General features: G+C 35.4%; 1 protein-coding gene across 2 annotated transcripts in view; it reads left to right on the top strand.

Moving 5' to 3' along the window:
• WDR11 (WD repeat domain 11) overlaps positions 1-25,806 on the top strand; it is a 54,683-nt gene that overhangs the window by 13,920 nt on the left and 14,957 nt on the right. Inside the window, exons 6-16 of one of the 2 annotated variants that reach the window (XM_024756000.1) lie at positions 37-202; positions 629-743; positions 1,592-1,787; positions 2,125-2,225; positions 5,275-5,451; positions 8,121-8,205; positions 14,175-14,281; positions 16,643-16,718; positions 21,176-21,284; positions 23,269-23,393; positions 24,087-24,234. In XM_024756000.1, coding sequence (XP_024611768.1) covers positions 37-202; positions 629-743; positions 1,592-1,787; positions 2,125-2,225; positions 5,275-5,451; positions 8,121-8,205; positions 14,175-14,281; positions 16,643-16,718; positions 21,176-21,284; positions 23,269-23,393; positions 24,087-24,234 — 1,405 coding nt within the window. Of the gene's footprint in view, positions 1-36; positions 203-628; positions 744-1,591; positions 1,788-2,121; positions 2,226-5,274; positions 5,452-8,120; positions 8,206-14,174; positions 14,282-16,642; positions 16,719-21,175; positions 21,285-23,268; positions 23,394-24,086; positions 24,235-25,806 lie in introns of both variants that reach the window. The other variant, XM_024755999.1, reaches the window with a different exon arrangement.

Raw genomic sequence — 25,806 nt, forward strand, 5'->3', positions numbered from 1 at the left:
TTCTTGGTGCCTGAAGTAAATGTTTACTTTTTTCAGTGCTGAATTCATAACTCTCAATGATTGCCTTCAGTTGGCATACCTGCCTTCCAAAAGGAATCACATGTTGCTCCTCTATCCTCGAGAGATTTTAATCCTTGACCTTGAGGTGAATCAGACAGTGGGTGTGATTGCAATAGAACGAACAGGAGTTCCATTTCTGCAGGTATCTACAACTTATAAATTATATTACCACAAGTTGATTATGAATTATATAGAGAAAAACCATAATTTTGCAAAAGTCCTTAGTCTCACTTTCTCTTTTTCTATTTATTTAAAGATTAACAATGTTATTTTACATTCCTTATTTGTCTGCACTTTAGATTGGTTTGATTTAACCCTAGAAATTCTTCTGACTGATGTGGAGATATGTACTGAACTATTTAAGTTACATGGATAAAGACAGATTGTTTTAGGATTATTAATGGATATTTTAAATGTTCATTTAGTTTTAAAACTAGGGGATTATATGTGTATTTTTGTGTTTTGGGGTTTTTTCTGCCCATATTCTCTAAATATGAGTTTATGAATCTCACCGTATATACTTTTAAAATCTATTGTTTTTAAAAACAAATACATCATCTATTTAAAGGTAATACCCTGCTTTCAGCGTGATGGTTTATTTTGCCTACATGAAAATGGTTGTATAACCTTACGTGTTCGAAGATCTTACAATAGTATTTTCACCACTTCAAATGAAGAGCCAGGTGAGTTTATATCTCACAATAATGTTAATTATATTTTTCTTCAGAATGATTTTATAAAGCTTCATGTGGCAAATACTCACCAAAGCATGGAGTTAATAATAATCCTTGCCTTAAGAAAGTAGACTATGGTTATAACATGAGGCATAAAAACCCAGGCCCAAGATAATCCCCGAGTATTATAACAGTGTGCCTCTTGTAGGCTGCAAAGATAGTAATATTTTGTAATCCCTTCTTGATTATATCCATGAGCTAAGTGGATGTTATCTTTTGTGATTATTTCTTTAGCGCAAGTCCAACCTTGTATATACCTCTTTGACTTCTCTGCTTTAGGATTTCCATGGTAAAGTAACAGGTTAATAAGTCTCCAGGGCATTCAGTTGTCAGTTTCAGTCTTATCCTGGAGACCAAAACTAATGTTTTTATGGAATGATGTACTATGTAAAGGTGAAAGTGACTTTCACATCTTTTATAAAGTATAATTATTCTCAGGCTTATTGTAGACCACAGTAAATTATGTTGGGCTACAAGTGCACTGTTAATTATTTAATCATATATTACTGTTGATCCTTTTTCAAAGAATTTCCTTTATTTTAAAAATATTAAATAGACTATTTTGATAATAATTGTTATTTTGGAAATTAAACTTGGTGTAGACGGTCATTAAGTAAATTTTCTTTATATCCTGAAGAAATTAGTAATTGTAAACAGGGAAGCCATTTTTGACAAACTTTGCATTAGTGAAGGGATGATATTCTTTTTGGTTGAGGTATTATTTAAATTAAAACAAGTAGCAGTGACATTGATATGTTTGCTCTCTAATATTTAAAAGAAAACTATACTCTGTTAAGATCCAGATCCTGTCCAGGAGCTTACCTATGATTTACGAAGCCAGTGTGATGCAATCAGGGTGACAAAAACTGTCCGTCCCTTCAGTATGGTGTGTTGTCCTGTCAATGAGAATGCAGCTGCCCTCATAGTGAGTGATGGCAGGGTTATGATATGGGAACTGAAGTCTGCCGTTTGTAATCGAAATTCACGGAACAGGTAAATGAACCAATAGGATCTCTTTTTTGTTTTGCTTTGTTTCGCCCTTTCTTTAGAGTACCAGAATCATATAAAAATAGCAGGACCTTTTTTCTGAAAAAATATTTTTAAATTGATAATTAAGACTTTAGATTATTAGGAGATTATGTAAACCTGCTAGAGATATTTCACCTATGGGTTAGATTAATGAATACTGTAAAAATTGATAGAATACTATGATCTAAAATTAGTATTTTGAGTTACTAACATGTGATGCAGGTTTTAAATATGTAAGAACCAGGTTTTAAATATGTTTTAAATATGTAAGAACCATCTAATTATTATGTCTTTGCAGTAGTTCTGGCGTGTCACCTTTATATTCACCCGTGTCTTTCTGTGGAATTCCTGTAGGAGTGCTACAGAATAAACTCCCAGACCTCTCCTTAGATAACATGATTGGTAAACTGCTTTTTTTTTTCTCTCACTTTTATGTTAGGTATACTTTTTGAAGGGCAAAATTAATAGTCAGTGGTTGTAGTTATTGTAAAGTCAAAGTTAATACTTCAGAAAACTAAAATGTAGACTTATTCTTTCCTAAATAAATCAGAGGGGTATAAAATATTTAAGCATAACAGTACCTGAAGTAGTATAGACTATTATTGTAGTGCTGGAATTAGAAAATGTTCGTTCGTGAGGGACTCTGATCTAAATGAAAGAGATGGCATGAGGCATCTGGATGCTGCATATATAGCCCTTGCTGGGCAATACCATACCTCCTCCTCCATGCTCGCTGCTCCTTCAGCTCAGAATTGAACACACTCTTCCTCTCTCTCCCTTTCTGCTACTCCTTATTCAAAATTCAGCTCAGGTGTTGCTTTCTTTAACCTCCCAAGCCTGGTTTATGTGGTCCCTCATAGTCATCAGCTGATTGTAGTTGTGATTTTACTTGTCTGTTTGCCTACAGTAAATTATAAGCTTCACAAGGGTGGGACAGTGCTTGATTCAGCTTTGCATCCCCAGCGCTCAGCCCAGGGCCTTGCACATTCTAGATGTGTGATAAGTATTTATTGAAGGAATAAAGTAACTGAGCAGTATTAGAAAAAATCGTCTTAACTTTTTGACTTACATTTTCTTATTTTCACGTTGGGAATTCTTATTTCAACAAATATTTATTTGCAGATAATACATTGCTTCAAAGTTAATTTAATTATTAGAGGACCACTATATATTCCAGGAAGAATGAGGATTGGTGGTTTCAAATATATACAACTAGAAATTGTAAATATGCCAAGCAGTGCTGATGTCTAATTCTTTTAAAATTGTGGCTAGTGGTTTATAAAGGATTTTCTTTATCACTATTTGTTCTCCCACAATTGTAATTGAAAATGGATATTATTTACTAGGTTCTTTTGTTTAAATGCTGTAAAGATCCATGATATACTAGAAAGAGCATTAACTTATTAATCTTCTTAATCAGAGATGACATTTATTGAGTGCTTAATACCATGTTAAATACTGTGCCAGATTCTCTTTAAGTATTAGCTCAACAACCCTACAAAGTAGGTACTATTATTATTATTATTATTTCCATTTTATGTATGTGGGAACTGAGACCCAGGGGGATTAAAAAACTTGCCCCGGACTACACAGCCAATAAGTGGAAGTGTGAACCTAGTCATCCCCGTCTGGAGTCTGCTCCTTGGCCATGGCATCTAGTCCCGGCTGCTTCACCGTAATCTAAGCAAGACCTCTCTAGACCCTGGTATTCTCACAATTCCTGCCAGCTGTGGAATCCTTGTGCTCAGTGACACTAACTTTTATTCTTAAAATTCTTTTCACCTTCTAGACATAAATCCATATGAGGAAGTTTAGACACATAATTGTTTTGCAAAATTTATTTTATTAGTTACACAATTTTCCAAGTTAATTGACCTTGTCTGCACTTAATATAAAATATTAAAGTGAAAAGAATTATAAACACAGATGCACAGAACTAATCAGTTATACAAAGCCTGTAGGAGTTTGTAATTTTATGCTGTTTAGGTATCTAAGTGATATAACTTACATTTTTTAGGAGACAAAATGATACAGATTGTATAGCAGTTCTTGACAGTGTTGTTGATTTAAAAGTATTAAATAAATCTTTGTTACTTGAAAACATTTAAATTTAAACTTTTAATTAAACTTTTAATTTGAAATTCACTATGTACTTAGTGGTAATTGAAAGCAATTCAGTTAAATACAGAGGCCTGATTTATATTCATTGGGTAAAGGCTGCTGCTTAGTAAGGCCTAATCTGCCCTACTTTGTGAATCACCTCACATGGAAGATGCTTGGAGAGAAATATGGCAGTTTCCTGAAGTGAACTCCAAGCTGCCAAGGGTTGGTAAACATGGTACCTACCTGTAGAACTTGCCATTCCTTTAGACCCCATCTTTGTTACTAAGATTGATACCAGTTGTATGGCTTATCCTAAGGAATCATTTATTTGGATTCAACTGATGGCCTTTTTTTTCTGTATATCTTACCGATTTTACAATAACATCATTACTAAAACAACTTTACAGCTTTAAAAGGTTTAGTTAGAATCCCGTCACCCACTTCTAGTAATTATTTCATTCTTCCCTTTCACAGTGTGTGTGTGTGTGTGTGTGTGTGTGTGTGTGTGTGTATGTACATATATATATACTCACACATATTCCTGATATGTACTTTTGACAACTTTATCCCAGTATTCAGTAGTGCTTTAAAGGAAGAAAATTTTTCTACCCTTATTAGTGAATGGTTTTGATTTTTTGCACACTTTGTATTCACATTTTGTGAATGGTTTTTATTTGAATCATCTTTTTAGTTTGAAATTTGATAACCTAAGTACGAACGCTGTATCTAAAAATAATGCCATTTAAGACAACTGTCACTAGTGATGGTTTATATATTATATATTAGTAATTATAAGTATGTATTTAAATTTTATTTTACTTATTTATATAAAAATATGTAATTATAAAGCTTAAATGTTGTAATTACATTGACACATTAAGATTTCTTATTAGAAATCTAAATGAGTTCTTTGAACCTGCTATTTGTGATTACCAATTTTATGTGCACTTTAAAGAGCATCAGATTGAAAAGTAACCCTTTAGAAAGGCAGTAAGACAGGAATGCTCTGTAATATCTCATGCTGCAGAAACTGTTCTCTAACCCTAGTCCTCTTGATTTGCCTTGGGTGCCCTAATACCAGGAACTTTGGCTAAAATGGTGTTTCTTAGAAGACACAGGTCCCTGAATTCTGGATAGCAATACTCTGCAGTAACCTATCCTTTGAGATATTAGATGATGCAGTTTAAGTCCCATAGCCAAGTAAGACTCGGTGTATAGATACAGGCACTAGAGTGCTACATTACACCTTCTAGACCTGAAGAGTATACTTCCACTGTAAAGTTCCTTTAGATTTTTAAGAACAGCGTATGTTACAGTTAGCATATTTGTATTTTTTATTACAAATCAGGGCAAAGTGCAATTGCTGGGGAAGAACATCCCAAAGGCTCCATTCTGCAGGAAGTGCAACTCAAATTCCTGCTAACAGGTCTGCTTTCAGGACTGCCCTCACCACAGTTTGCTATCCGTATGTGCCCACCATTGACCACAAAAAATATCAAGATGTATCAGCCACTGCTTGCTGTTGGTGAGTATTGGACCTGTTCTTTTTTTAATTCTTAATGTCTATTTTACATTTTTAAGATATTTAAGTTTCCTGATTACTAGAAAATCCTTTATTCTCCTTTAAAATGCTTTAAGAGGAGGAAGAGGCTAAATGAAATTGTATAAATACTCATTTTGAAATACTTTTTTTTCTGTTCTATTAATCTTTTTTAATCACAATGATAACTCATTCACCTGACACCAGATGATAGAGACCCTGACACCATGGGTGCATCTCTAAAATGTCAGGAGGAAAGTCCCTGTGTAATGCTGAAACCAGACTCCATGTCTTTTCTTGGACCATCTCAAGCTCTTCCTGTGCATGTCATTTTGTTACTAGTTTTTGTTAACTGATAATATAGTCACACTTAATAGTTCAATAATAGCAAGTTTCTTAATGTGCTAAGAATTGTATGTTAAACCTGGTTTTATTGTGTTTGAAGTGGCTATTGTCTTTATAAACTAAAGATTTGCCTTTTGGGTTGAAATTGCATATTTTTATGTTGTAGATAAAAGAAATTGGTCTGGGTTTCAACTTGCTGTCACAGTAATTTCATGGTAATGGGATTAACCTGATTTCTTTTACAGAGAGGACCAAATTTCTATTTGCTACTAAATACATAAGGTTAAAATTCATTTCTCTAAAATTTTGAACAATAATATATTTGTTTGAAATTGTCAACATTTTTCTTAAGATGCTATTGGTTTGACTTCTGGCTTTTTCCCAGAAGGTCTATAAACATGTGATTTGTGATTCTTTTTTTTCCTAAAATGAAAACCCGACCTTATGGCCAGTGTGTCTCAACTTAATGGCTGACTTGTGAGCCCTAATGGCTCATTTGAGTATTACTGTTTGGCACTACTCTTATTTTCCCATTTTTTCCATTATTATCTTTTGAAAGTGATTTGAATTTTAAGGTTCAGTGGTCTGCGTTTACAGGTGTCCAGATTTATATAAATGCAGATAGATGTTTAATTTTTATTTTAGAAACTATTGATTCATATTAAAATTCTCATTGAGGTTTCAATTGGGATTGGTCAGTGACCATAGTATGTACATCTCTGTACAATGTCAGTATACCTTCTCTTTCAATTTAGGAATTTATTAATTTCTTGGAGAAAATTACTTCTTGGGATAGCTAGATAACAAGAGCTGAGTCAGGCTCTGAGATTTCCATTGTAGAATAAGCTGTATTGTGCTGGTATATAGTGAATAATAGCAAGTCATTTATTGAATTTAGTACAATAACAAAGTAAAAGCAAAAAATATAAGTGCCTAAAGTCTTGCAGAGTCATTAGAAAAGAGAAGCAGAGTTCAACCAGAATTACTTCTTCTTGGGCCCCTTAAGTATTAAATCATAGTTTCAACATCATCAAAATGTGCAGAATGTAGAAATCATATGATTATTATGAACATCTGATAATTGAAAAGTTTTAGTAATTCTTTAGATATTTTCTCAGTACTAGAAGATACTGTAGAATAGGTGATAAAAGTAAGCAAGTGTAATACTGTATTTCTCTAGAATAGTTTTGCAAGAAATTTCTGAAGCTTTAATTCAGCAAGTTAGCTAAAATTGGAAATTGCCTAGCATTTTTACATTTATTATTATTGTATTATTATTATTTCTACATTCTATTGCTTTGTATGAATCCATTAATTCTTTTAAGTCATGTGCAGTGAGAAAGTGATTGTGCAACCACTTACATTGTTCACTTTTCTTGCTTGACTTATAAAAACATGTTAAGGGCTGAAACATTACTTTCTCAAGAAAGTGTTACTTTCTCAAGTGGCCATGTCTCTTCTAATTAAAATTTAGACATATTACCTGAGGCCACGAAAAGCTTTAGGCATAATAATAACTACAAATCATAATTACAGTGATAACAGAAATAGTAATAATCATGTACTTACTTTGTGCAGAGTGTTGTACTAAGTGTTTTACGTATGTTTCTCATTTAATCTCCAACAAATAGATTTTCCATTATTCCCATGTTAAAGGGATACTAACACAAATGTAGTGTGGGCAAGTAATTTGCAAAAGTATAGGGCAGAGCCAGGGCTTAAACTCAGGCTTCTTTAACTGTAAAATCCACAGTGAACCACTGTACTTTGCTTTACTTTATGATGTGTTTAATGTTAAAGACAGAACAAAACCAAAATCTTTGTAAAGAAAACTAGAGAAATCTGGTTAATGAGTTCTGCTAGGTTGCCTTTTTGAGGATCAGTTATAATAAACATTCAAAAAGCTTAAGAAGGTGCATCTTCAGATTTTGTGTGTATTGAATTAGGTTGTGAAGTCTTTGAAAATCTGTCCCTGGATTTAGGTAAGATTACAGAGCACATGAGATTAAGCCCTTTTTTTTTTTTTTTTTTTTTTTTTTTTTTTAGCATGTGGGATCTTCCCGGACCGGGGCACAAACCCGTGTCCCCTGCATCGGCAGGCGGACTCTCAACCACTGCACCACCAGGGAAGCCCTAAGCCCATTTTTGATGAGAGGGAAGACAGAGAAGTTTACTCTTTCTTCACACCTAGCTTGGGTTCCTTTCATAAAATATAGATGTTGTAAAATAATTGAAACCTTGAGAAAAGACTTTTGTTAGATTTGGAACTTCCACTAGATTAATTCTCCTCTACTATGTCATTTTAATAGGTACAAGTAACGGTTCTGTCCTGGTGTACCATCTCACCAGTGGGCTGCTGCACAAGGAATTAAGCATCCACTCGTGTGAAGTCAAGTGAGTCTGTCATTGGGATATTGAGATTATAAACATATGTAATACCAGAAAAAAGTTCTTGTGGACTTTTCTACACTGAATACTCTGCAGTGGTGATTATTTGACTGAAAACTTTGAGTAATGCATATTCATGTCCAACTAATGGCTATGTTCATTAAGGATGAGTACTAATTGTTTACTTTGTAGAGAACATTATGCAGTGGAGAATTTTTTTCTCACTTTATTTCTGCATCTTATTTATTTCTCCTAAGGCCAAGGCTATTTTCTCACTGGATATCACTCTGTTCCCTTGTTCCAGTTTATATAGTTTGTTTTCCTTTTCTGTAAAGATCCCTCAGTAGGACTGCTCATGAAAATTTTGAATAAGGTCATTTAAATTGTTAATTAATCTCATTTATTCTTTGATTTTGAGATGTGATCTGTTTTATGAGTTCTCTGTATGCAGAGGTATCTGAGGGAAGGCTAACAGAACAGAAGGATGACTCTTGCTTTCTGTTTTAAAGTACATACATGCCACTCCAATAAAAATTTTTTAAAAATAAATAAAAATAAAGTACATACATACCTGCTCCATAGCATTATCTTGCTGATCACATGACTATATTCCTTTCTTTGCCCTGGCAATGATGGATTGTAAAGTTACACATATATAATATAAATTTATTAATCTTCCAGTACTTTTTGATGGTGTTGGAACAGAGGTATCCGAAAGGCCATTTCTCACTTCTGTACATTATATTATAGTTATAGTTCTCATGTGTACGTTAAAATCCTTAGTGAACCCTTAGTGGGCACATTATTCGGAATAAATGCGTTTTCTAAATGGGGAAGGGTCAACCCTTGAAGTATCACAACTTCTGATTGCGATGGAAGTTTCTGAAGAGTTTATGTTGCCTTATTCTTTCAAGTGCATGATTTTTTGGTACAGCCTGAGTGACTGTTTATCGCCACCTTATGCTATGCCCCTACAGTATCTCCCTAAATACATCTACATGGAGGAGTAATGTCTTCAAAAGTGTTAGGCTTTTGGGGTGCAGAGACACAGGTAACTGCTTGGATCCTTCTAGGCTGTTGTTCATCCTTTCTCTCTCCTTCCAGTAGTCCCTGCTGCCACTGATACCTTCTCTCTTCCTTTCTTTCCTGTCTGCGTTTCTTCTCTTGACATTTCCTTTCACCCCTGGCTTTTGTTTGCAGTGTTCCCTTTTATGGCAAACACCAATCAATCAAAACTCACCATTTAATCAGTATTTGTTCTAAGGATTATGTTAAGTGTTAATACTTTTCAGGCATTGTTTCCTTGAATCCTCACTAGAACTCTATGCAGTAGGCACTATTATTATTCCCAATTTACAGAAGAAGAACTGAGTATTGTGGAGTCATGAAAAGGTACATGGAATTCAATCCAGGCGTTTCAGGCTTCAGAACTGAGCTCTTAGGATGCATGTGCTAAATCTCCAGCTAAAATATTCACATAGATTAGTTGGAAACATTTTGGCAATAAGATAAAAATGTTGACTAAGCCGGGATTAATGCCAGGAATTTGGTACATGCTTCTGGAAAATCAAGCACATGGTCATTTTTTTCGGAACACTGAAATCTTACTTATTTATTTGTTTGTTTATTTATTTATGTTGAGATATATTAGTTTCAGGTATACAGTGTAATAATTCAATACTTGTATATATTGTGAAATGATCACCACAGTATGTGGTCTCTAATAGAGACAAGACAACTAGTAAACCAGTGAGCTATTTGCTGTGAGTAAGATTGTTATCCTGGATTGTTCAGGTCATAGATGTCACTAAATACATGACTTACACATGTTATGATAATATTTGTTATTGACACCAGAATTATTTATAACGTGTTGCTTGGGGTACCAAACAACTCTAAGGGGTATGCTACTCAGTCAGGCTAGTGTCGTGAACAGTCATGCGCGTATGCTCCATTTTCTTGAAATATAAATTTTCCCTCTTAATTGCCATTTTGAAGATAATTCACATTTTACATCCAGAGATGGTGCCCAAGAGGATGCTAAAATACTGCTGTCTTCGTGTTTCAATTAATGCAATTATAGTATTACAATTAAAAGCCATTATGAAAATTTCACAGATGTGCTATAAAAATTGCTGAACTTATTAGCAGTAAAGCCAGTATGTTCTAGATACTCATATGCAAATTAAAGGCCAACTTTAGAAAGTTGTTTTTCTACTTAGTACTAAAAGTGTTTTTAAAAACCACTTCAATCTTAAGTACTTCAGTCTTTAGCATACATATGGCCTGGTACTGCCTAACTACAGATAGTTGCATCTATGCGTTTTTTGAAAGCTATGATGTTTTAACCAGTTATGCTTTACAAATATGAAATATATATTGAGCCTCTTCTGTATGCCTGTAAACAGACGAAACCTGGGAAGCTTATAATCCAGTGGAAGATACCTAGAAGTAAATAATGTAGAGTGGTACATATAGGTTTTCTTAGATTATTAGAGTTCTTATATTATTAGTTGGTGTCTTTGTCCAATAGGCTAAAATTACAATAGTATAGCCCAATACTATTTTCAGTGTCAGAAATTGTTAAAACAGTAGTTTATATGGGTATCAAAACACTGATTGACTCAGTATTGCTTTGAGCACATTGAGTAATTTGTGGAAAGTAACATGACCTCTATTTTGTCTGTCTGTACATTTGCTGAAGTTAGTTTCATATAACGGTAGGACTTCAAGACCTTTCAGAAAGTGTCTGCTCCCCCCAGCCACCCAGTGTTGAGAAGTAGCTAAGGTAGCATCCCCAATACAGGTGAACAGGCCCAACTTGGGAATCTATAGGAGTCAGAACACTGAATCCCTATTGGTAGATTCTAAGGTTACAATTGTTCAGTAGCAAGGAATGCTACAAAACAAACTTAGATTGAGTCAGAAAATGAGCTGCTGTTCTTAGGAGTTTTTATAGAGCTCAGTGTGTGGTTAAACCTAGACAATGGTTTTCTAATCCTGGAAGCAGTGTTGTGCTCAGCTGTGTTTGACAAGAGTTTTCATTCTTTTCTTTTGAGAAATAATCCTCTCCTTATCTAATACACTCTGAAGTCCAACTCGATTTTTATTTTCTTTAGTTGATCAGTAGGAGTCAGATGTACAGGCTGCTGCTGGAATCTGCTCAAAGGCAGCACACTTGTGGTGCTCGATTATAAATAAGCAGCCACCCATGTTCTGCTATATCCTGAACACTGGGACATCCTGTAAACTGGGGGAAAGCACTTCTCTGAATATGTACGGCACTTAGAAACATAAGGAGGCACGGTAGGCTTTTTTTGGACATCATTCTTTTTTTTTTTTTTTTTTTTTTTTTTTTTTTGCGGTACGCGGGCCTCTCACTGTTGTGGCCTCTCCCGTTGCGGAGCAACAGGCTCCGGACGCGCAGGCTCAGTGGCCATGGCTCACGGGCCCAGCCGCTCCGCGGCATGTGGGATCCTCCCACACCGGGGCACGAACCCGTGTCCCCTGCATCGGCAGGCGGACTCTCAACCACTGCGCCACCAGGGAAGCCCGGACATCATCCTTTTAATCTAACGGAATTTGCTGAGTGCCTGTCACGTGCTTAGAGAGACAGGGCATGGTACCTCCCTTCTAAGAGACTACAGTCTACTGCAGTGCTTCTCCATCAGTCGCACTGTCGTTTCCACTGAAAGCTGTTGAGGCTTTCAGGCAAAACCCTGTTTGCCCTTTGAGTCTCAGCTTTAATGTTTCCCCAGGAAGCCCAGCCTGGCCCCTGAGACCAGATTCCATGTGACTCTTACAAGCTCCTGTTGAACTCAGCACTGTTCTCTTTTGAGATAGATAATACCGGATGCACTTGTATAATGTCTCTCTTCTGCTAGATTGTAGGCTCCTGAAGGACAACAGTTACCTCCATCTCATTCACAGCTGTATTCCCTAGCCTGGCAAAGTCGCTAGCATGTACTGGGTACTTAATAGCACAGGCACTGGCATATATGGGGTACCTAACAGATGTATTTTTAAAAATAATAAATGAAAAGTGGGAGGACTGAAATTTTTACTGTCCAGAGGTAGTGGCATTACTATACTGGAGTATAAGTAGTTCAGATTGCCAGCAGCAAGACTTGGAAAGTATATCTTAAGGTTTCTGTGGGTAAACAGATCTGATTGAAGCTACCAGACTTATTTAGAGAACAGAAGTTCAAAATGATTCTTGTTTCCTTTTGTCCACTCTCAGTAGAAAAATTAATGAGTACTATGTGTTAGGGGAAAGAAAGAGAAACAAGACAAATGGGCTTTTCCAGTGAATAATTAACCAACTTATATTGTAGTCTCTATCGGTGCAGTTTGAGTATTGTAAATGAGGAGGCCTAGTGAAGGAAATAGGGCTTGAGTTAGATCTTGAAATAAGAGTAATTATTGATGGTGATTATGAATACATACAGTGCTTACTCTGTGCCAGGCCTTCTCTGTGCACTCAGTGTTATTACTCCTGCACAGCAGATGAGGAAACTGAGAGGTAGAGGAGCAGAGCTAGTAAGTGCTGGAGCTGGGACTTGATGCTAGATAGTATCTGAAGAGGGAAGGAGAGGGGTCGCTCCAGTCATGAAAGTTCTCAAGAGTTCTCCGTTTTTAGCAGCCTAATCTGAGTGTTTTAACACAACTTTACATTTGAAGAGTTATAAATTGATAACTACAGTAATTCCCTGCTGTTGCAAATATTATTTTCAGTTCTCTTGGGATTATCTTTGCTCCTCTGAGAAAAGACAAGTAGATGGGTACACAGGGGTCAGTGAGGAAAAGCTTACTCTAGTTAAAATAGCAAGGTTTTTAACATCCGAACCTTTTTAACACAAGGTTCAGATGATGGAGAGGTAAGTTTCATGCTGAATGGCTTTGAAAGTCACACAGAAGAGTTTGGATTTGATGCAGGAGCCATTGTATTGATACCTTTTCTTGGGCAGGTGAGAGACATGTTCAGAGCAGTATTAATGCTAAATCTAGCAACAGCATTCAAATTGGAGTAGAAGTGGAAAACCTAGATCAGAGGTCAGCAAACATTTTCTGTAAAGGACAGATGGCGAATATTTTAAGCTTTGTAGGCCATAAAACTTCTGTCACAATTACTCAGCCCTGCCATTGTATCGTGAAAGCAGCCATAGACGTTATGTCATTGTTAAAAATGGTTGTCCTGTAAATGCTGATGAGCAATTGCATATAGAACAGAGGTTTAGACTTGCCTCCCAGTCAGCTCTATTACCTTGTAAGCAATGCAGGGTAATAGTAGTGTTTCTCACTTCTTTTTGTGACTCTGATGAATCCGCTTGTCCTGGGTCCCCCCATTTTCCATTGATGGTGAAGCCAGTTATGTTAGTGGGAAAAAAACATGGACTCACCTACTATCAGTCCCAAATAAAGGGGACTCCCAGGACATTATGATAGGTTACTGTCTTGTCATACGTCTCTGATTTTTCTTTCATGCTTTCCTCTAATTGACATACTGTTTGGAACGTTCATCCACTTCCAAATCTAATAGCTCAGTTTGTATTGTTTGCTTCAGGAATTTCTGCTTCCTAACCAACTAAGAGTTTTGATAAAATTTGATAAAGTTCCTACGTGTACTCAACTTTAAGCAGTCTGCTCAGAATATTTCTGTACCACTTGTTTTTAAACAGTGGAATTCTTGGCAAATACTGTGATGTGACTCCTTTGCCAGATTTTAATAGCTATTTTAGTGCTATGAATTCTGATAACCTGTCTTTATTGGATTTGGAGATAAAGTTTTATTAGAAATAATTTTATATATGTTGGAAATGTATGATAATATAGCCTCAAATAAATGTCATATTAATATAATTCCTTAATTAACTTGTATAATAAAATTTAGGTCATAGAAAAAACTTATTTTTCAAATAAATTTTTCAGACAAAAAAAGAATATTAGATTAATCTTTGTTTAATTTCTCATTATAGGGGTATTGAATGGACGAGTTTAACTGGTTTTCTTTCTTTTTCTACTTCAACACCAAACAACATGGGATTAGTGAGGAACGAACTTCAGCTGGTTGATCTTCCAACAGGTTTGTGTATTTAGACTATTACGATATTTAAAATGGTACCGTCATATTGATCAAAGATGTTGCTATTTATAAAACATGTTCCAAAGTACTTTCTTTCACCTTGGAATTTTTTCTCATTTATATATTCATTTTTATATATTCTATGTTTATATAGTCATTTTTTGGTTGTTCTTTAATAATTGCCTTAGAAAAGACTCATCATTGTATGCAAATTACGTTAACACAAGTGCATGGTAAATGGAGTACCATTAGCCTGAATGGACAGATTCAGAAATATGGTATCAGTTGTACTTTCAAGTACATTGTTGTAGGTAACCAGAAGTACAGTTTTAAAATCAATCTTTGTAGTTACACTTTATTAGATTCTCTTTTAAAAATTTTGGCCTTTGCGTGAAACCCTTAAAAATCTTATAAATAAGGATTCTTTTTAAATGCTTAAATTTAAAACTTTTGATAATCTCTGGCTGGCTAAATAGGAAAACTTAATTTCGGAGTTTAAAGACTTTACAATAGGAAATATTCCAGTAAAGTAACCTGTTCACAATTGTTAAAAACCTATAGCCCAGTGAGTTTCAAAATACGAACTTGAAAATAGAGTAAGGTGAAGGTTTTATATTATTTTATATATAGCACATGGAATGATTTCAAATAGTTTTTTTTTTTTTTTTTTTACAAAATTGTGGGGAGTTTTTTTTAAAATGGCTTAGCAATATGAATATATGTAGATAGTTTTAACTAATAAGTTACCTGTGTGTATAATAAATCATATATATGGTTGCTTCCTTGTATTCTCAATATATATTTCTAATTTATAGTTGTTCTTACTTATCAGAGTATGTTACTAAACCTCAAAGAATTAGCCCCACTTTAGTCCAGTGTTGCTCTAGTCAAATTGGAAATGACCTGCCTGGTGACCCCTATCCCTACATTCCTGAGTTGCCAATAAACTGGCACTGGTCACTGTAGGTACATGGTAGCCCAGGGATGAAATGCTGTTCTGTAGTATCATTCACTAAAAAAATGCCTGTTCAGTTTTTTCTAATCAGCTCAGGTCTAGGACTGTTAGATAACTTAAAATCTGTCTTTCACAGATTTATTTTTGAGGAACAAATTTTTAAGTAATAGTTACTGACTTTTTAGGTGGGACATTTAAATTCTTAGATTATAGACGTTTACAGCCTTGTCTTCTAAGGAGGGCAGCCGACTAGCAGAGCCAGGAAAGGATGTAGGGTGTTTGGTGAATAATAATAGTGAGCTCCTGTTTGATGGCATTGAAGAGCAGGGAGGCATATAGGCATCCACTTGTCTTTGAATTGAGTATGTTCTCTCTTTTGTTTAATGTAATAGAAATCTAGGAAAAGATATTAAAATATATTTGCTCAAGGACTTCCCTGGTGGCACAGTGGTTAAGAATCCACCTACTAATGCAGGGGAAATGAGTTCGATCCCTGGTCCGGGAAGCTCTCACATGCCATGGAGCAACTAAGCCCTTGAGCCACAACTACTGAGCCTGCGCGCCACAACTACTGACACCATGTGCCGCAACTACTGAAGCCTGCACGCTCTAGGGCCTGTGTGCCACAACTACTGAGCCTGTGCGCCTAGAGCCCATGCTCTGCAACAAGAGAAGCCACCACAGTGAGAGCCCACACACCACAATGAAGAGCAGCCCCCGCTCGTCACAACTAGAGAAAGCCCACGTGCAGCAACAAAGACCCAATGCAGCCAAAAAATATGTATATTTGTTCAAACATAAAGTAGAACTTGCATTTTTTAAGTTACAGAAAACCATTTAGCTTCTTTGGCTATTAACTAATTCTTAATATTCCCCAGTTTCAGTTTATAGAGACCTTTTGATAGGAACATGTCAAAATATTGTAGTTGAGTATTTTGTACATGGGACAAGAAATCTTAAATACCTGTTCGGAGAGTGTTTTCTCCACTAATTAGTATTTGTAAACATGAAAATATTTATATTACCTTGAATGTACCAGTAGTTTTTACAGTAAGCAGTTGCTTTACCAGAGATGCATTAAAACTTTAGAAATTGGCATTTCTAAATTTCTAAGATTAAATTATTTGAAAGAAACCGCAGAAGGACTTCAAGAAATTCTATAAAAAAAGAAAATATCTTTTTATAAAGTAGATATTTGAATGTAAGTAATATACTGTTGGTCTTTAACTTGTAATAGTTTTGAATACTTGAGAATACTTTTGAATTTAGATTATTAGAAACAGCTTAGAAGCAAATGGAAGAGGGAACAGGAATAGAGGGTAGCACTGATCAAATTACATTGGTACAGCTTTTAGTTTCTTACATGTTTTATGTGCTTTTTTACCTTTTAATATTTGCAATTAAAGGTAGGAGCATTGCTTTTCGTGGTGAACGAGGTAATGATGAATCGCCCATCGAAATGATTAAAGTATCTCATTTGAAGTAAGTGTCATCCTAAAAAAAAATTCTCTGGTCTTCTCACGAGGTAATCTCAAGGATTTTTTTATCTTTAAGAAAGTGAGAGTATGCATGCATGCATATAGAATTTCTTAGTGATAGCAAACTATGATGTGCAGCCATATCAAAGAAAATATTTCAGTCGTAAAATTAAGTTGCTATTGCTTTTAATTCTCCACTTCTAAAAAGACAGGGTAACTTATCTGAACCTTAACATTTCATTAGATTACTAAGACCAGTAACCCCATTGTGTTCCACTATAGCTATGTTGGTATAAATGCCTGTCACTCACTAAGAAATGTTATTTGTTATCTGGTGAAATTCTTATTTCAACTTCCACCTCAGTTTGGGTTTACTGAGTAAAAGAATTCATTTTCCTTATTTGTAATTTAGATCTAATTCCAGTAAGTTTCTGAGTTTTTTGTTCCAAGGGAAAATAAATGTAAAGCAGGATTATTGACAACAGAGACTGAATGAAAACTAATCAAAAGAACAAAGAAAGAAGGAGTAAACACTCTGAAATTGTTTTTAAAATTGCTTTAGCTTTTCGAGGCTCTTTGCCTTTCCATATAAACTTTAGACTCAACTTATCAGTTTTACCACAAAGCTTCCTAGAATTTTGATTTTCATTGCATTGCATCCATGGATCAACATGGGGAGGAATTGACGTCTACCGAGTTTTGTGATTCGTGAACGTGGTGTATCTCTCCACTTATTTAGTTCTTTAATTTCTTTCAATGATACTGTGTAGTTTCCAGCTTATAGGTCTTACACATCATTTGTGAATTATTTTTTGCTTTTTCTTTGATGCTATTATAAATGGTGTTTTTTCTTTTTTTATTTCGATTTTCAATTATTATTTATATACTGAAATAGTTAACTTTTTACTGAGGTAATATTTATTTATAACATTATGTAAGTTTCATGTGTACAACACTGTATTTATACTTCTGTGTACCCTACAGCGTGCTCACCACCAAAAATTTATTTTCCATCGGTCACCATACATTTGATCTCCTTTACCCATTTTGCCCTCTTTCCTACCTCTTTCCCTCTGGTAACCACTGCTCTGTTCTCTGTATCTACTTGTTTATTTTTATTTGGTTTGGTTTTTTTAATTTGTTTATTTTTTTATATTCCACATATGAGTAAAATCACATGGTATTTGTCTTCCTCTGACTTATTTCACTTAGCATAATACCCTTATGGTCCATTCACATTGTTGCAAATGGCAGGATATTCTTTTTATGGATGAATAATATTCCATTGTTTTATATATATATATATATATATATATACCACATCTTCTTTATCCATTCCTCTGTTGATGGGCACTTAAGTTGATTCTGTATCTTGGCTATTGTAATTAATGTGATGATGAACATGGGAGATGCAGGTGTCTTTTCAGATTAGTGTTTTTGTATTCTTTGGATAAATACCCAGAAGTGGGATAACTGGATCATATGGTAGTTCTATTCTTAATTTTTTTAGGAATCTTCATCCTGTCTTCCATAGTGGCTGCACCAATTTACATTTCCACCAACTGAGGGTTCCCTTTTCTCCACGTCCTTACCAATACTTACTTCTTATCTTTTTGATAATAGCCATTCTGACAGGTGTGAAGTGATATCTCATTATGGTTTTGATTTGCATTTCCAAGTAATTAGTGATGTTGAACATCTTTTCACGTGCCATCTGTATGTCTTTGGGGAAAAGTCTGTTCACCTCCTCTGCCCAGTTTTTAATCAGGTTGTTTGTCTTTTTGTTGGGGAGTTGTATGAGCTCTTTATATATTTTTGGATATTAACCCCTTATTGGATATATCATTTACAAATATCTTCTCCCATTCGGTAGGTTGTCTTTTTTGTTTTATTTATTGTTTCCTTTGCTGTGCAGAAGCTTTTTATTTTGATGTAATCCCATTTGTTTATTTTTGCTTTTCTTTCCCTTGCCTGAGGAGACATATCTAGAAAGATATTGTTGTAGATACATGTAGATGCCCTTTATCAGGTTGAGGAAGTTTTTTTGTTCCTAGTTTGCTGAAACTCTGTATCATTGAGTAGGTGTTGAATTTTGTCATATGCTTTTTCTGCATTTATGGACATCATCATTTGGTGTGTTATTGTTTTGTTCTTTAAGTTGGCTTAATATGGTGAATTATATTGCTTGATTTCTCAGATGTTAAACTTGACATTCCTGGGATAAACTCCACTTGGTCATGATGTATTAGTGGATTTGATTTGCTAATATTTTGATATATTGTTGGGTTTGATTTACTGATACTTTATTAGGGATTTTTGCATCTGAGTTCATGAAGGATATTGGTCTAGTTTTTGTGTAATATCCTTGACTGGTTTTGGAATCAGGGTAATGGCCTTGTAAAATGCATTCTGAAATATTTCCTCCTCTTCTTTTTTCTAGGCGAGTTTGTGTAGAATTGATATTATTTCTTCCTTAAATAGGGCGAATTCACTGAGGAACCCATCTGGGCCTAGAATTTTTTTTGCAGTAAAGTTTTTAAATATAAACTCATCTTTCATAGATGCCAAACTATTCAGGTTATATATATATATTTCTTTCAGTACGCTTTGGTAGTTGGTGTCTTTCAAGTAATCTGTCCATTCATTTCATTGAAGTTGTTGAATTTATTGATATAAGCTTGTTCATAATAATTCCCTTATTCTTTTAATGGCTGTGTGATCTGAGTAATGTCTCTTTCATTTCTGATAATCAGTAAATTATGTCAATTTTATTAATTTTTTCAAAGAAACTTCTGTGGTTTCTTTGATTTTTCTCTGTGGTTTTCTGTTTTCTGTTTCCTTGACTGCCATGCCTGTCATATCCTTTTGATTCATTGACTTCTTTATCATTGTTAATATTCTTTGTTCAGAAGTTTGTCCGATTTGTCTGATTAGTATAGCCACTCTAGCTTTCTTTTGATTAGTGTTTGTATGGTATATCTTTTTCCTTCCTCCTATTTGTAACTTATCTCTGTCTTTAAAGTTGATTTCTTACAGAGAGCATATAATAGGGACTTGTTTTACTGTTTGATCTGATAATCTTTGCTTCTAATTGCATTGTTTAAATTATTCATATTTAATGTAATTACGAATATGGCATATGTTTTCATCTACCATCTTGGTAGTTATTTTCTCTTTTTTTCATTTTGAGTGAATTAATATAGTTTATAATTATATTAGGTTTAATTTCTCATATGCAAAATATCAGTTAGTATAACCCACATAAGAACAAAAGTTCTTTGGAGGAGAGCCTCAATAATTCTTTTAAACGTAAGGGAGTCCTGGGACTAAGAAGTTTGAGAATTGTTCAAACTGTTTGGACTCCAGTCTCTTCTATTTCCAGTCAGTCTTGACTCTACACAAGCCTACTAAATTAATACATCTTAAACAACTGATCACATTATCACCACTGCTTCAAAACTCAGTGATCTGCTCTTCTCTGCGGGATGAATCTCTGCACATGCTAGCATTGCATTTTAGGGTGTCTTAGGGATTTTATAATGTGAATCCAAAATTCACGTTTTAGCCTTCTTTCTCATGATGATTGCTCTCACATACTTTGCATTTCAAACAGCATGTTCCCCCAAACACCCTGTGTCCTTTCCTGTCTTTTGCCATTTATCACACTTGTAACTCTGCCTAGAATGCCATTTTCCTATTGTCAAAATTAATCTCAACTTTCATAGTGAATCTTTATAGCATTTACCAGATTCTCCTTTATATTAGTTATTTACATACACGCCTTTACTTGTTTTTATATTAGATATAATAAAAAATGTAACATTTTGCATTTGTATAATCCATCACGGTTTATAAAAGTCTTTCATGTGTGCTGGTCGTTTTTGTTTATTTTTATCCTTACAGTATTTAGTGAGGTATGTAAGACAGGTGTTGCCATTTTAAAGATAAGCAGAATAAAACTCAAAAGGTCACATGGTTTGTCTGAGGTCACATAATTATCAAGTGGGAGTCCTTTGATAACACTGCGCTACAGGGATCTTCCTACTCTGTCACATTTCCTCACTGTCGGCATGATAGAAACTTTACTTACTTTTTCATTTAATTTTTACCGTAACCTGCATACCAATCAATCCATTGATGTAAGTAGTGGTATTTTCATGTGTTGATGAGAAAATTGAGCCTCAGGAGGGTTATTGTAATATGTGGCACCAGGATGTGAACTCATGCCTTTTCTCATCATTCTGAGCTGGGCTCCTTGCCTACTTATGGCTATGTGGCTCTCACAGGTCATTTTAGAGCTTTACCTTCTTAGGACTGTTAATCATGAGGGCTAAAGGTTAGTTTAAATTCTCTTTGTTTAGAATGTGTCATCTGAGTTTTCTGATTTACTGAACTTTTTATTTGCACTGCTTGTGAAAATTTTGCAAAAAGAGGTTTATTTAGTAATTTTGTTTATTTTAGACAGTATTTGGCAGTTGTATTCAAAGATAAACCCCTGGAGTTATGGGATGTTAGGACCTGTACCATTCTTAGAGAAATGTCCAAAAACTTCCCTGCAATAACTGCTTTGGTAAGTTACAATTTAAGAAGTAAACAGTTTATTTAGGTATGCATATACGTGATGAATATTTTTCTTTAGCTTGAATTGAAATCACTACTCCTGTGTATTTTCTTGTCAAAAATGTGTATTCAGAGAAGATGATCTAAACAAATGGAGACAACTCTTATTTTCTTGGATGGGTTAAGCTAATATTATATTAAATTCCAATTAAAATTTAATTTAGATATTTTGAAGAACATGATAAACATTCTAAAATATTTATGGAAAAATAAAGGTCATAGTCAACCTTGAAAAAAGAGGAGTAACGTAGGCAGTATGGGTGGGGGTCAGACGCATCCTACCCCATACAGTACATATTATTAAACCGTAGAAATAAAAGCAATGTCATATTGGCCCAAGAAAGAGAAATGGATCAGTATAATAAAGAGCTCATTAACAGACCCATGAATGTTTGGAAACTGAATGTACAGTAAAGTAGCTCACAAACCCAAGAGGAGGGACAGACTGTTTAGTAGGCAGTATTGGGGAAACTGTCTCACTTTATGGAGAAAAATACTGGATCTCTGCATAATACCATATTCAGAGGTGGGCTCCACAGGATTAATGACCTAAATGTAAAAAAAAGTAAAGCTATAAAATTAATACAAATACAGAGAATATTTTTCTATTCTGGGGCAAAAGAGGATATCTGAAGCTCAAACCAAAAGGCAAAAAAATTGAATGAATTTGATTATATCAAGATTGGTGCTTTCTATTCAATGAATCAGACCATTGTCAAGGTTAAATATAGAAGACAAGTTGAAAAAAGAAATTTTCCAGTGTCTAAGATGGACAAAGGGTTAACTAATCCCTCTAAGGGATTAGTATTGTGGGAACTCCTGCAATGAAGCGACAGGAGCCCCAGTGGAAGGACGAACAAGCATGTGAACAGTTAATGAATGGCAGGGAAACCTAAAAGGCCAAACAAGCATGTGAGGAAATGTTCAAACTCATAGGTTTTGAGATGTGCAAAGTAAAATAACCATGATGTACCTTTTAGACTAACAAAAAGTGGAAAGCCAGGTAGCATCCCATGTGGGTGTAATACGGGCTATAGGAATTCCTTGGCGCTGCTGATAGGTATCTAGACCAGTGAAGCCATTCTGCAGAGCAAACTGGCAGCACTTAGGCAAACACAGACATCCTCTGTGTTCCAGCTGATCAGCTTCTGGTCATACAGGAACTTTTGTGAGGATATTGACTGCAGTGTAATTTGCCGTGAGGAGAGTATAGAGACAATCTGGGTGTCTTTTGCTGGGAAACTAAACTAAACTAAAAACTAGGCTAAAAATTGGCAGATGTACCTATGGAGTGTTGTATAACATGCAGAAACAACAGAGGTGGGACTTGAATACATGGCACTGAGTAAAAAGAGTTAGAAACAGGATGAGATATATAACACACTACTGTTAATGCAGATCACAAATATGTGCATGTAAAATAACTACATGTTAAGAATTTATACATATGAGAGGATGTTAGATTAAATGCATTAGAATAAGCAGGAATAAATAAATAAAAGGAGAGGTTTGGGGTGGACCTACAGATGATAATGGGCCATGATTGGAGGAGTGTGATCATCTCACCTTGTGTACCTAAGGGGGAGGTGGGGAGGTAAGGAGTGGGAGATACCATAATTAAATGTATTATTTTCATTCTGTAAAAAATGAAAGCATCAAAAGTTTAAAACCTGTTGGAGTTGGCCATTAAGCTCTTTTCCCTTAAGCTGTAATTGAAGATTAGAGGTAGATCATTAAAATATTCTACCATAAGCTGTAATGAAGATGCATTCATTCAACCTTTCTGAAAAAAGTAAAACCTAAGAACAAATTGTGAATTCATGTGTAGTAATAATAAGTGACGCTGGGCAATGGCGGGTATGCCCAGCTCTTCTGGAAGCGTTCTTTGACAGAGAAACTGATCACTTGCGGGCATGTCTGTCTTTGCTTCACAGGAGTGGTCACCTTCTCACAACTTGAAGAGCCTAAGAAAGAAACAGCTGGCTACCCGAGAGGCCATGGCCCGCCAGACCGTGGTCTCAGATACAGAGCTGAGTGTTGTTGAGTCATCTGTGATCAGGTACCCTGTTTCCGCCCCTGTCATTTGTAATAGCCAGGACATGGTTGGGAAATTGACAAGTGTCATCCCAAGGCACCTCTAGTCTGCTTTAGAACATACGTTGGTGTTTCAGTACATGCTCATATTACTATAGAGTTAGTTTTAGTATTGCATTGCTTGGTGCAGTTTGCAGCAGTAACCTGTGCAGTAACACCTACACGTCAGCACCCGTTAGTGAATATGATCATTCTCAGTGCCCTGCTGCTCCATAAACTTCAGCTTCTGAAATTCAAATGAATGTAGCACGAATATCCAGATGGGTCACATTGTCATTTATGTTCACCAAAGGAAATGTATTAGGGATTCTAACTTAGGTACCACCCCGCCCCCATCCCCACTAAATTTACGAATAAAAAACTTCAGAGAGAATGATGAGTCGAGGTAAGGCCTCTGTTCTGCAGCAGAAACAGCAAAAAGGATTTTTTTCTTGTGTGAGGTCTAGATGACCACATTTTTCTGTGCAGGGTAAGTGTTCACTCGTGGCATTCGGAGTAATTTGTGTTTTCCTGTTATTACTAGGCAAAGATTAGTTTCAGCCTTTTTTTTTTAATGGTTTTGACCCCCTGTTAATGCATCTGTATTTGGGGTGAGTTAATTAATTATGTCACTTGAGGGAAAAGAAATATCTTTATCTTATTTTCCTCTATCCCAAAGCTTGTTGCAGGAGGCTGAGAGTAAATCTGAACTCAGTCAGAACATCTCTGCCCGGGAGCATTTTGTGTTTACCGATAATGATGGCCAAGTTTATCATCTCACTGTTGAAGGAAACTCAGTGAAAGATAGCGCTCGGATTCCACCAGATGTGAGTCCAACCTGTGATTAAATCTTCATTAAGATTTCTTATTAAAGTCCTTATTGGTTCTATATCCAGTGAAGCCATAGCTGAGTGTGAAAACTATCTCAGAAAAGTGTAATGTAAATAAACTTTACTAAGGAGCTATTATCACTGATTAAACTTGTTCCATACTGCTAGAGAATAGCATTATAACTGTTTCGATTAAATACTTAACCGTGTGTTACTCATTTTTATCACTGTCATAATCCATGAGGAGTTATTTACATTTTATCTATGACAAGACTGAGGGAGAGTGAGTAACTTTCCCCAGGTTGCACAGCCTAGTGAGATGGCAGAGCAGCATTTTAAAGCCAGGTCTGTCCGTCTGACTCTAGTTTCTCTTCTTTCCATTTCAAGCATTACCCTGAAGGATTTGACTAAGATCTAGTATTATTTTTGGGTAATAGTAATCAGGTTGTAGGTATAAAAATATTTATTAATATTTACTAACATATATATCCTCCTGTGGGCTTGTGGAGTTCTCTAACCAAGGTTTTGTAGTTAATTGTGTCAATGTGTATCTCACAGGTTGTTTTTAATGGATGGATGAAGAAAATGTTTTTGTTAACGAATAATACTATAACCGTTAACTGGAGGATGAGATGGTTTTTTAAATATATATATATATTGATTTAAAATTGCCATCTAAAAATGGAATGTTGTAGGTGAATGCCAACCCTCATGAGGTTGCAGTGAGGATGTTGGCTGGGGCAGGGGGTCCCCTTCCCACATGGCTCACTCACATGGCTCTTAATGCTGACCGTGATGAGAGGCCTTGGTTCTTCCTCACATGAACCTCTCCATAGGGCTGCCTGAGTGTCCTCAGACATGGCAGCTCGCTTCCTCCAGAGCGAGTGATCAAAGAGAGAGCAAAAGAAAGCTGCAATGTCTTTTAGGACCTCGTTTTCAGAAGTCACATTTTCACAGTATGCTGTTGGGTCACTGTTCATTGTGAGAGGTGACTACCAAAGGACGTGAATACCAAAGGCAGAATCAGGTAGGGGGGTGGGCCTCTTAGGGGCTGGCTACCACATCTTCCTTATTAACAGCTTTAGAAGAATTGAGGGCATCCAAAAAACCTTCATTGATAAAAATTGAAACTAGCACGTGAAAGTGCTTTTCAAACTGTAATTACATTTTTACTGTTATATAGAACAATTCATATCTGAGACTTAGTAATGTCTATTTTAAACTCTCTAATATTGCCAAAAGTTTTCACTAGTGTGAAAATAATGCAAATGTGAAAAATTGATATTTGGTAGTTATAAGTAGGAGCAGTAACTTTAAGTGTAGCAAGAAAAGCTACGGTTAAAGGGTATGGGCATAAGAGTCGCAGTGTAATGAGCTGTCCTCTGGAAAGTCAGTTTGCTTTCTTAGTAATATTCAGAGCTCCTCTAGACTCCAGAGAAGGACCCATCTGAACTCCGATAGTGGCACTTGCAAATAGCTCAGTCTCTTTGTTTTCTAATCACGTCACATTTGAGATTAGAATAGAAATAATCCAATAATTTTTGAGATTCTAGTTCCCCCCACCCTAAA

Source organism: Neophocaena asiaeorientalis, unplaced genomic scaffold, assembly GCF_003031525.2.
Source record: "Neophocaena asiaeorientalis asiaeorientalis breed wild unplaced genomic scaffold, Neophocaena_asiaeorientalis_V1.1 scaffold85, whole genome shotgun sequence".
NCBI classification, from domain to species: Eukaryota; Metazoa; Chordata; class Mammalia; order Artiodactyla; family Phocoenidae; genus Neophocaena; species Neophocaena asiaeorientalis.